At 40.2% G+C, this 12,973-nt stretch overlaps 1 protein-coding gene across 4 annotated transcripts in view; it reads right to left on the bottom strand.

Annotated features, from left to right (window-relative positions):
* Positions 1 to 12,973, bottom strand: part of LOC139561834 (sodium/potassium/calcium exchanger 2-like) — a 158,722-nt gene that overhangs the window by 37,658 nt on the left and 108,091 nt on the right. For all 4 annotated transcript variants that reach the window (XM_071379136.1, XM_071379135.1, XM_071379138.1 and 1 more), the window contains one exon: positions 5,879 to 5,964. In XM_071379136.1, coding sequence (XP_071235237.1) covers positions 5,879 to 5,964 — 86 coding nt within the window. The remainder of the gene's footprint in view (positions 1 to 5,878; positions 5,965 to 12,973) is intronic.

Genomic DNA, 12,973 nt, shown 5'->3' with positions numbered 1-12,973 from the left:
AAAGATTTGGCATGGGTCCTCAGATCCTCAAAAGTTTTTACAGCTGCACCATTGAGAGCATCCTGACGGGTTGTATCACTGTATGGCAACTGCTCAGCCTCCGACCGCAAGGCACTACAGATGGTAGTGCGTACGGCCCAGTACATCACCGGGGCCAAGCTTCCTGCCATCCAGGACTTCTATACCAGGCGGTGTCAGAGACTTGTCAAAGACTCCAGCCACCCTAGTCATAGACTGTTCTCTCTGCTACCACACGGCAAGCGGTACCGGAGCGCCAAGTCCAGGTCCAAGAGTCTCCTAAATAACTTCTATCCCCAAGCCATAAGACTCCTGAACATCTAATCAAATGGCTACCCAGACTATTTGCATTCCTCTTTAATGCTCTTTAATTATTTGTTATTCTTATCTCTTACTTTTTTTTGTATTTTCTTAAAACTGCATTGTTGGTTAAGGGCTTGTAAGTAAGCATTTCACTGTAAGGTTGTATTCGGCGCATGTGACAAATAAATGCTGTGTTTTCACATGAACAAGTGATTGCTTTTGATAACAACGCTTTTCCTTCCTTCCCCCTGCTTTTCGCCCGATGACATGGCTGGCCAGATAAATCAAACCTCCTCTCTGCCTGCCTAAATTGTGTGCCATAGTCAAAGTAAAATGACATGTTTGCTAACTAGATTCGCTATGTGATTATATGAGTCTGTTTTCAACAAATCAACTGTTTTAGAATATTGTATTTTAACCAAGCAAGAGAAATAAATGTTCAATCAGTACTAAGTGAATGAAACATTTTTTTTTTAACTAACGCTCCAGACTATCTATTTAAATTATCTGTCGAAATCATTGTTTGAAGAACAGGGTTTATAGTCTTACCGCCTGTGGATCTGAAGATTACTAAATCAGAGTTAATATCCTGCGTGACCTAAATTATGATTGGGAAATAATCTAGCTTGCTAGCTAATTAGCTCATTAGGTAACTTACCCGTGAAAAGTAAAGCCTCGTCCAACATCAATCAATGGATTCTCGCCCTCCTGAGTTCTGCAACTGTAAATTAAACCGAGCTAGCTTGCTATGTGAAAATCTGTAGTTAGTTAAATGTGTGGTTAATAATAATCGCTTGATGTAGCTACATTGTCAGAGACAAGTCACAAGTGAGTCAGTGAGAGTGACCACAGATTTCTGTCAAGGTCAGAGTCCTCACCTCCAGCCAGGTACACACACACACACACACTTTGTCTGAAAATGCACAGACCCAAATTTACACATGTTCTCGACTATTTGCATCCCACCACCCTATGTAGACATGATCCCACTCTGAACACATTGACCATACTACAATGAATGTCTGTTGCATTCTTTGCTTACCACAAGCAGATATGTTAGATATGATAGCATACATCTTTCTTTTTTAAACGTTTGAGTGTTACTAAAGTTAGACTAATTGTGAAATTATTCATAGTTTTCAGGTCATCATGGTGACAGTCTACCTACAACAATGAGGATGACCAGATCCAGATTCCATCAACAGTCATTCAGCATTACTTGTATTTGATGCAACCCTGTTCCTGGAGAGCTAGTGTCTTGTAGGTTTAAGCTCCGACCTTGATCTAGTGCTCCTGATTCTAATAATTAGCTGGGCCCGGTTTCCCCAAAGCATCTAAATTCTTTGTTAGAACCTTCTTAGCAGCATCGTTAAATCTGAGGTGTTTCCCAAAAACATTGTTACTAAAGTTCCATTTGAAAACGTTCGTTATTTACCGACTGTCTCAGACCACTCGTAGAACAGCTACAGTAAGTGCATCGTTAGATGCGTTTTTTTCCCTTACCCCATCACTTTATACACGGAAGACCTCCACTAAAAATAGAATCAAGATGTTTATGTCTCTCTGTGACCACCGATAACTTCACAAAGTAGATTACAAAAACTAAGTGGCCAATGTCTTTACAATTGTTACAAACAAGGAAAGGATAAAAATATGCTTCAAATGAAAACAGAGATGAGTGCATTAAAAGATAAATAGCTTACAGTATAGGCTACAGGCCTATATAATTCAATAATATTGAAATAAACTAAAATGTTCATTAAACGTTGTTGCTAATTGTAGGCTACTGTCTGTACTTTTTGCCTCAGTATATTTAATGTGTAAAAACATGTGCACAATGATGTACCAAATCTTGAGTTAGTGTATTATTATAGGTAAGCATTAGAACAAGCCGCCTCAATATTTGCAGTCATGTCTTTCTAGGAGTTGATCCGTCGTCAGTATTGTGTAATAATTCTAATATTAAGATAATATTAGGATAAGCTGTTCCGAGAGCAGTGGTGCCTTTTTTTAAAGATCCTATCAGTTCTCTCTTTGCAATGTTTTGGGAAATGCATGTTACATCTTCGTCCGTTGTAGGAAAGATGCATTGTTAAAGCACTCGTAAGCCTAAGTTCCATCGCTATCGGGAAACCGGGCCCTGGTTGTTAAGCTGAATCAGGTTAGTTACAACTGGAGTTTGCGCGATAACCTAAAAGAGGGTTCTGCAGGAGATCTGAAGCTCCACCTAGTTCAAGGCGACCCCTCTCTTTTGTAACCTCTCTCTATTATAGCCCTCTCTGGTGATTGTGAATTGCCCCACTGCACTAGGGGACTGAGAAGGATGACAACACAGACAGCTTGCAGCTTACACATTTCACAAAGTCCTTCAATGTTTGATTAATTTACATTACATCATAATTTCAAATAAAGTGAATAATTTTTTTGTTTCTTACTCTTATTGTGCTCTATGTAAGTAATTAAGAAGGTCCAGTAGCTAGGTTAATATGGATTGTGCTGATGACTCCATTACAAGAATGTTGTAATAAAGACTTGAATGAAAGATTGTCATGTTTTGATATTGTTATACTTAATGTAACTGGTCATCACATGCCTCTTGCATTTCAATACGTTATTTGAATTACACAATTGCCAGGCAGAAAACGGAGGATATATCAGGCTAAGGACCTTACTGTTAGATGCAACAAAAGTCCACAGCCATCTCGGATATTGCTGGACACCTTCCTATGTGCGATTTTGTGATGAAACTGTCCAAATAATATTGGAGATATGGCCAGGAGAATCTAATACAAACGATCAAGGGAATATGGACGTACCTTTAACATTCTACTATGTGTGTTTGCTCAAACTGTCGGAGGATTCAATGCCACATTATGCTATTGTAGCTAGCTAAGTAACTTTAGACAAGCATTGATTTGATTACATTGGCTAGCTAATGTAGCTAGCTACAATAGACAGGTTGGGCTGCGATTTCTATTTCATCAGCCTCCATTTTGAATATGGCTGAGATAATAACTGAATGTATGTTGGGTTTCAACCTTGGATAAATGGAGTTAGCTAGTTACCTAACTTGTGCCATAGCTTCAGCGTTTTCTTTCTTCTTCGTATCCTAGGTAATGTTATTGCTAACGTTATACTTGTCGTTGGTCACTCGGACGGGACGTTATTTACTCGGCAGCCTGCATAGCTAATAGTTAGTTAGCTAATGTTACCTAGCTACATTGTAGGCAGAAACATATACAATTTTAAAGCATGCCGGCTATCTGGTTTAAGATGCGTGTTATCTAGCTAACTAGCTAATAACTTTTGCCGCTAGCTAGCTACTGGTTGCCAGGCAACTGTGCCAAGTAGCTAGTAATGACAGGAGAACGAGGTAGCTTCGATTCGTCACAGCCCCTAATATAGGTTGAATAGATATCCAATCAATACATGCTGCATTCTAACTTTAAATGATATGGATGATCTGTAATCCTAATTCTGTCTATATTTTTCTTTTTCTCCTTCAACAAAAATGAAACATTAGCCTGTAAGCCCCTGTGTAATTAGTTATTTTTCCTTCATGATTTGCAGTAAAAGATGGCAGAGAAAACAACACCTTTTCGAATACTCAAACAGAAAGCACTTTTGATATGTAATCTTTGTCTATCATTCAAGTGTAACTGTTTACAATTTAGTAGAATTTCTTAAATGTCTTCTTAGAGAATCCCTACCGGAGAATGATACATTTCTATCCACCATTCCAGCAAGAAAACTAGCAAGCAGTTCGCGGTGTCATCTGCTGACCATTTAGGGAACTAAGTTCTCAACCGGTGTGCCAAATTTCGTTCCGTAATATGAAGTATTGAGGGAAACCTTACGAGGGGAAAACTCACTTTAAGTATTTAACGACTATCGTTCGCATCTATAATACACATTTTGTGTCTATAATATAAATTGTGTATTCACATATTTCCTAACCATGCATCTGCATACAGTACTTTAAAATGTCTGAGGTGTTCTAAGCATATTAAAGCCACATTTACGTTTGTATGTAACCCACAGTAATTCAGTTTTTTTGCATTTAAAATATGTGCAGGTTGGTCATTCCGTAACTCTATGGTTCGTATCTTTGAGGTTCTACTGCATCAGACTAGTACCTTAGTAACTATGTGCACAAGAGGCTGGCAGGGAGGTATGGAGTTGTATGCTTAGTACAGTTGAAGTCGGAAGATCACATACACCTTAGCCAACTACATTTAAACTCACTTTTTAACAATTCCTGACATTTAATCCCAGTAAAAAAATCCCTGTTTTAGGTCAGTTAAGATCACCACTTAATTTTAAGAATGTGAAATGTCAGAATAATATTAGAGAGAGTGATTTATTTCAGCTTTTATTTCTTTCATCACATTCCCAGTGGGTCAGAAGATTACATACACTCAATTAGTACTTGGTAGCATTGCCTTTAAATAGTTTATCTTGGGTAAAACGTTTCAGGTAGCCTTCCACAAGCTTCCCACAATAAGTTGGGTGAATTTTGGCCCATTCCTCCTGACAGAGCTGGTGTAACTGAGTCAGGTTTGTAGGCGTCTTTGCTTGCACACGCTTTTTCAGTTCTGCCCACACATTTTCTATAGGTCAGGGCTTGAGGTCAGGGCTTTGTGATGGCCATTCCAATACCTTGACTTTGTTGTCCTTAAGCCATTTTGCCACAACTTTGGAAGTATGCTTGGTGTCGTTGTCCATTTTGAAGACCCATTTGAGACCAAGCTTTAAGTTCCTGACTGATGTCTTGAAATGTTGCTTCAATACATCCACATAATTGTTCTGCCTCATGATGCCATCTATTTTGTGAAGTACACCAGTCCCTCCTGCAGCAAAGCACCCCCACAACATGATGCCGCCACCCCCGTGCTTCACGGTTGGGATGGTGTTCTTCAGCTTGCAAGCATCCCCCTTTTTCCTCCAAACATAACGATGGTCATTATGGCCAAACAATTCTATTTTTGTTTCATCAGACCAGAGGACATTTCTCCAAAAAGTACAATCTTTGTCCCCATGTGCAGTTGCAAACCGTAGTCTAGCTTTTTTATGCCGGTTTTGGAGCAGTGGCTTCTTCCTTGCTGAGCGGCCTTTCAGGTTCTGTTGATATAGGACTCGTTTTACTGTGTATATCGATACTTTTGTACCTGTTTTCTCAAGCATCTTCACAAGGTCCTTTGCTGGTGTTCTGGGATTGATTTGCGCTTTTCGCACCAAAGTACGTTCATCTCTAGGAGACAGAAGGCATCTCCTTCCACTGGAATTGTGATACAGTGAATTATAAGTGAAATAATCTGTCTGTAAACAATTGTTGGAAAAATTACTTGCACCAAGTAGATGCTCTAACCGACTTGCCAAAACCATAATTTGTTAACAAGAAATTTGCGGAGTGGTTGTAAAACGAGTTTTAATGACTCCAACCTAAGTGTATGTAAACTTCTGACTTCAACTGTATGTGTGCCCACTGTTTGCTGTTGGGTTTATGTTGGTTTGTGTGTGTGTGTATGTGTTTGTGCCCATAAAATGGGTTTCTTACCGCAGCTTCACCTTCTTGTCCAGCAGTGCCATTCATTGGTGGTGTGACTTCCACCTCGACATTCGAGCTGTTTGGAAGATTCTTATCTGCATATTATAAAAGAGAAAACATAGAGAGCAATTCATTTAATTGTGGTATATTGGTAGACAAAAACCCAATACACTGATCATGTAAGACCAGAGCGGTATGTTAATTAAATACAGAGTAATATCAGCAAAACTATAATGATTAATCAAGAGATTAACTAATAAGAAATGACTAGATATAATTGCACAACCATCATTCAAACTATCTACGGTATCCTTACAAACACAGGCAGTGTTTGCTTTACATTCGGGGTAGATGTTGCATGGTTTTGAGGATGATTTCCCTTATAAAATAAAAACCGTACACACTTATCCACACAAACGTATTGCTGCCATGAGAAAACAAACAAACAAACTGTACAGCCATTTGTCCCCCATACAAATTGTTTCCATGAAAAAAAAGTTTAAAAAACAACAATAAAAAAGCAGTAGAGCTTCTGCAGGTGTACATCGTTTATCAAGACAAGGATTGAAGAATACTGCTTTAGGACATCCAACCCATGGTCAATATATACAATGGCTGTATATATTGTTTTGGGGATGTTTTTGTGCTTTTCAGTGCACAGTTGACCGATACAATCTGCCCCCATTAGTACTGCTAGCAGCACCAAAAATGCAAAGCAGGAGATGTTGGATTTAGAGTGTCTGTGTGAGTGTGTTCCTGCAGTGCAGCTCCCCTATCTTGTATGAGGGCTAATATGTATCCTTTTCATTTAGAGCCAGATTCACTTATGCTCTTGATTAAAATACAAAATGCCGAAAGCCAAGTAATTGGATGATTATAACATAATTGCCATGGAAATTGGTTTAATCCAAGTGTGTTTGTGACACAGCAGGAGATTGTCAGGGAGATACTGTGATCTGATACTCATCGTCTAACAAATGACTTCCCTGGTCCTTTTGGAAGGTATCCTATACACTATTAACTAAACCATAGAAAATAATCACATCCATTATACATTTGATATGTAGATTTGATATAATATGTGGCATATAAAAATCTGAGTAAATAAGACATGGAACTACACATTTGTATATTAATCAGAATGTTTTTTGGTCTACAGTACAATATTTTTGAAGCTAAAACCCATTGAATCAGCACCATGGACTATTAGCTCTAATCTAACAACAATAGAACCAAGCATCAAAGCCAGCAGCTATCAAAACTGGTCATGCCTTTGGGTTTGGTTTAGATGCTAATATGTTAATGTTGCGCTGTTAGCATAATTTTGTCTCGGTAATAAATATCCATTTCCCTCTTTGATTTTGTACCAATGAAAGCTCTTTCTATGGCCCCCCTGAGTATCTTTTTGACCATTGTGTCAGAGATCTTTGAAATGAAAACCTGCATTAATTGCACTTGGGAGCGTCTCAATTGAACAAATCACCTTGGTGTCTGGTTAGACTGTAAACTCTCCTTCCAGACTCACATTAAGCATCTCCAATCCAAAATTAAATCTAGAATTGGCGTCCTATGGTGAGGGAAAAATTATGTATTCACCTTATTTGTTGGATATGTAACAGTTATTTACTTAACGAACAGTAAGATATTTCTGTCCTGCTAATGTTGTGTTGTATGGTCTCCACTCTAGCACCCTGCAGCTAGTCTGGGTGTTGAGGACATGGGTTCTACTAGAGATAGCTTGAAGCTGACAATTGATTTGTCATGGTGATAAAAACCTAAAAGCTAGCATTCTATAGACAAGATGTGGTGTGTATGACTCAAGATAGAGAGAGCCTGGAAGAGCATTTTGTTTATAGTTGTTTTTAAATGTGTTGGTGTTTCTCTGTAATACTACTAGCCACCTAGTATCTTTATGAAGTTGGCTTTAGCTAGCCAATCTCCAAAACCTCATAACTAGCTACCAAGAAGCCATTTCAGGCTATCAATCAAGTTCGAGTAGCTAGCTTGTCTAACTATTTTAGCTGGCACGCCTGCTGGCAAGGTTCGTCAACTTTAGAAAAGCACACAATTACTAAATGTGCTGAATAAGACTCACATTCCTTTAAATCTTTAATCCAGAATTTTGCAGAGAACTATATTCAGCCCTAAACCTAACCACCAGTCAGGAGGATACAGACAGCTTAAGGAGTATGCTTAGATATACAGAAAATACAGAGAATTAAGAATAATGATTATGGCTCTAGATTGCAGGAAAAAGCTGTTTCAGGCGTTTGAAAATTGTAAGATCAATTAAAATGAAGTTGGCAGTTACTACTGGTTAAGGTAAGAAATGGGGCATTTGTCCACCACATTCTTTGAGTCAGAGCCTGTTGGTCTATTGAGATTTGATGTATCAAGTTACAACTGGTTCTCGTTCGACAGTGTAATAATCACTAGATGGGCATGCTACAGTAATAAGGACAGGAGTAATGACGTAATGAGTATAATCAGATTGCAGATTGTTTGGAACTGTACTTTGTAACATGGCCAAATAGTGACCATCTCTGTCTGTGCAGTTATTGGAGATTATTGAACTGCATTTTTCATCAGATTGCAGATTTTTTCAACTGGTTTTCAAACAAAGAGCATTGAAGGGAAAATGTTATTTTTCTTGTTTAGTGGACGGTTTGTTTAGCCACCTGCCAAACATACAAATATTTGTGAAAGTGTGTGTGCAAGAGAAATAAATAAAAGAAAAATAGATCACTCTTGAACTTGTTTGTGTTTCTGATAGCATTCAAATCACATTAGAAAATCTAAAATGAAATCAAATTTTATTAGTCATATGCGCCGAATACAACAGGTATATAGACCTTACAGTGAAATGCTTGTGAAACAGTGAAACAAGCCCTTAACCAACAACTTAGTTTTAAGAAAAAAAGTGTTAAGAAACGATTTACTAAAATAAACTGAAGTAAAAAAATAATAATGCAAAAATAAGATAAAATTTAAACATATAGAATAATTAAGGAGCAACAATAAAATAACAGTAGTGAGGCTATATACAGGGGGTACCGGTACAGAGTCAATGTGCAACCGGTTAGTCGAGGTAATTGAGTTAATATGTACATGTACTGTAGGTAGAGTGACTATGTATGGATAATAAACAGAGAGTAGCAGCAGCAGCGTAACAATGGGGGTGGCGTGGGGACAATGCAAACAGTCCTAGTAGCCATTTGATTAGCTGTTCAGGAGTCTTTTGGCTTGGGGGTAGAAGCTGTTAAAAATCCTTTTGGACCAAGACTTGGCGCTCCGGTACCGCTTACCGTGCGACAGCAGAGAGAACAGTCTATGACTAGGGTGGCTGGAGTCTTGGCAATTTGTTGTGTCTTCTTCTGACACCGCCTGGTATAGAGGTCCTGGATGGCAGGAAGCATGCCCCCAATGATGTACTGGGCGGTACGCTCAACCCTCTGTAGTGCCTTGCGGTTGGAGGCCGAGCAGTTGAAATACCAGTCGGTGATGCAACCAGTCAGGATGCTCTCGATGGTGCAGCTGTAGAACTTTTTGAGGATCTGAGGACTCATGACTCACGACTGTCTTGGTGTGTTTGGACTATGATAGTTTGTTGGTGATGTGGACACCAAGGAACTTGAAGCTCTCAACCTGCTCCACTACAGTCCCATCGATGAGAATGGGGGTGTGCTCGGTCCTCCTTTTTCTGTAGTCCACAATATTTTCTTTGTCTTGATCACGTGGAGGGAGAGGTTGTTATCCTGGCACCACACTGCCAGGTCTCTGACCTCCTCCCTAAAGGCTGTCTCATCGTTGTCGGTGATCAGGCCTACCACTGTTGTGTTGTCTGCAAACTTAATGATGGTGTTGGAGTCGTGCTTGGCCATGCAGTTATGGGTGAACAGGGAGTACAGGAGGGAACTGAGCACGCACCCCTGAGGGGCCACCGTATTGAGGATCAGCGTGGCAGATGTGTTGTTACATACCCTTACCACCTGGGTGCGGGCCGTCAGGAAGTCCAGGATCCAGTTGCAGAGGGAGGTGTTCAGCTCCAGGGTTCTTGGCTTAGTGATGAGCTTTGAGGGCACTATGGTGTTGAAAGCTGAGCTGTAGTCAATGAAAATCATTCTCATGTAGGTGTTCCTTTTGTCCAGATGTGAAAGGGCAGTGTGGAGTGCAATAGAGATTGCATCATCTGTGGATCTATTGGTGCGGTATGCAAATTGGAGTGGGTCTAGGGTTTCTGGGATAATGGTGTTGATGTGAGCCATGACCAGCCTTTCAAAACACTTTATGGCTACAAACGTGAGTGCTATGGGTCGGTAGTCATTTAGGCAGGTTACCTTGGTGTTCGTAGGCACAGGGACTATGGTGGTCTGCTTGAAACATGTTGGTATTACAGACCTGGTCAGGGACAGGTTGAAAATGTCAGTGAAGACACTTGCAAGTTGGGCAGTGCATGCTCGGAGTACACATCCTGGTAATCTGTCTGGCTCTGCGGCCTTGTGAATGTTGACCTGTTTAAAGGTCTTACTCACAACGGCTACGGAGAGCGTGATCACACAATCGTAGATTGGACCAAGGCGCAGCGTGTGAAAAATACATCTTCTTTTATTTAGAAGAGAGAAAACACGAAACGAACACTATACACAAACTAACAAAATAACAAACTGACGACCGTGAAGCTATAATGACAAATAGTGCTGACACAAACACTACACATAGACAATTACCCACAAACGCATGATGCCCATGGCTGCCTTAAATATGGCTCCCAATCAGAGACAAATGAAAGACATCTGTCTCTGATTGAGAACCACTCAGGCAACCATAGACATACCTAGAAACATTCACTCAACACAAACCCATACACTAAACCCAACACCCCCTTTACCATATAACCACCCAAAACGAGACAAAACCCAAACATTCCCCATGTCACACCCTGACCTAACTAAAATAATAAATAAAACAAAGAATACTAAGGCCAGGGCGTGACAATCGTCTGAAACAGCTGATGCTCTCATGCATGCCTCAGTGTTGCTTCCCTCAAAGCGAGCATAAAAGTTATTTAGCTCATCTGGTAGGCTTGTGTCACTGGGCAGCTCACGGCTGTGCTTCCCTTTGTAGTCCGTAATTGTTTGCAAGCTCTGCCACATCTGACAAGCATCGGAGCCGGTGTAGCACGATTCAATCTTAGTTCTGTATTGACTCTTCACCTGTTTGATGGTTCGTCATCGGAGGGCATATATATTTCTTATAAGCGTCCGGGTTAGAGTCCTGCTCCTTGAAAGCCGCAGCTCTACCCTTTAGCTCAGTGTGGATGTTGCCTGTAATCCATGGCTTCTGGTTGGGGTATGTACGTACGGTCACTGTGGGGACAACGTCATCGATGCACTTATTAATGAAGCCAGTGACTACTCCTCAATGGCATCGGAAGAATCACGGAACATATTCCAGTCTGTGCTAGCAAAAAAGTCCTGTAACTTAGCATCTGTGTCATCTGACCACTTCATTACTGAGCGAGTCACTGGTTCTTCCTGCTTTAGTTTTTGCTTGTAAGCAGCAATCAGGAGGATTGAGTTATGGTCAGGTTTGCCAAATGGAGGGCGTGGAAGAGCTTTGTACCCGTCTCTGTGTGTGGAGTAAAGGTGGTCTCGAGATTCGTTTTTTCTCTGGTTGCACATTTAATATGCTGGTAGAAATGAGGTAAAACGGATTTAAGTTTCCCTGTATTAAAGTCCCCGACCACTAGGAGTGCCGCCTCTGGATGAGCATTTTCCAGTTTGCTTTATACAGCTCGTTGAGTGCCGTCTTTGTGCCAGCATTGGTTTGGGGTGGTGAATAGACATCTATGAAAAATATAGATGAAAACTCTCTTGGTAAATAGTGTGGTCTACAGCTTATCATGAGATACTCTACCTCAGGCGAGCAAAACCTAGAGACTTCCTTAAAATTGGATTTCGTGCACCAGGTGTTATATACAAATAGACACAGACCGCCACCCCTTGTCTTACAGGAGGCAGCTGTTCTATCTTGCCGATGGAACGAAAACCCAGCCAGCTGTATGTTATCCATGTCGTCGTTCAGCCATGACTCGGAGAAACATTACAGTTTTAATGTCCCTTTGGTCGGATAGTCTTGATTGGCGCTCATCTATTTTGTTATCCAATGATTGCACGTTGTCTAATAGGACTGATGGTAGCGGGGGATTACTCACTCGGCGTTGGATCCTTATAAAGCACCCCGACCTACGTCCTCGATGTCTCCATCTCTTCTTCATGCGAATGACGGTGATTTGGGCCTTGTCGCATGTTTGAAGTAATTCCGACTCGTTAAAGAAAAAATCTTTGTCCAGTACGAGGTGAGTAATCGCTGTCCTGATATCCAGAAGCTCTTTTCGATCATAAGAGACGGTGGCAGAAACATTATATACAAAATAATGCGAAAAAACACACACAATAACACCATTGGTTAGGAGCCTGTTAGCAGCCATCTCTCCCGGCGCCATCATATCAGCAGCCATATCATATCAGCAGCCATTCACGGATTACAATTGTGTTAACACATGAGACTACACTAGACCCCCAGGGTCAATTGCAATGAACATTGGCCAACGTACCAACACAAGGAAAATACACGCTAAAATCACCCTCACAGCTAATCTCAATTGCAACCATCATTAGCCATGATTTACTACTCCATAAAGCGGATGTCAAGGTTATCTTTTTTGTCCTGATTGCTGGCCAAAATGTTCAACGCCGTTTTGCCCTCTGGTGGGGATTATTAATCCTTTTTTTTTTACAGACTAAGGGTGATTTATCTATTTGAAAATAAACTGAACTAAACTGAAATAAAGCTTTTTCCTCATTTACCACGGCAAATCTACTGTGTCAATTTATCCTATCTGTTGTATGAATGGAAAACTCATGTTGGTGCAGCCTCTTCGTTTCCAAATTATGTAATCCATTAATTACAATTTGTCTTTAAAAAGTATATTAATTTCTTATCAAGACTGCGGGGGATATATCGCTGCATCATATTTGAAATAGACAACTAAACCAAGTCAATCACGATGAGTTATATCGGCTAATCTATAATTGTTATCAA

Source organism: Salvelinus alpinus, chromosome 31, assembly GCF_045679555.1.
Source record: "Salvelinus alpinus chromosome 31, SLU_Salpinus.1, whole genome shotgun sequence".
Classification (NCBI taxonomy): domain Eukaryota; kingdom Metazoa; phylum Chordata; class Actinopteri; order Salmoniformes; family Salmonidae; genus Salvelinus; species Salvelinus alpinus.
Note: the sequence above shows the minus strand (reverse complement) of the source record. Positions and strands in the feature narration are given on the sequence as shown.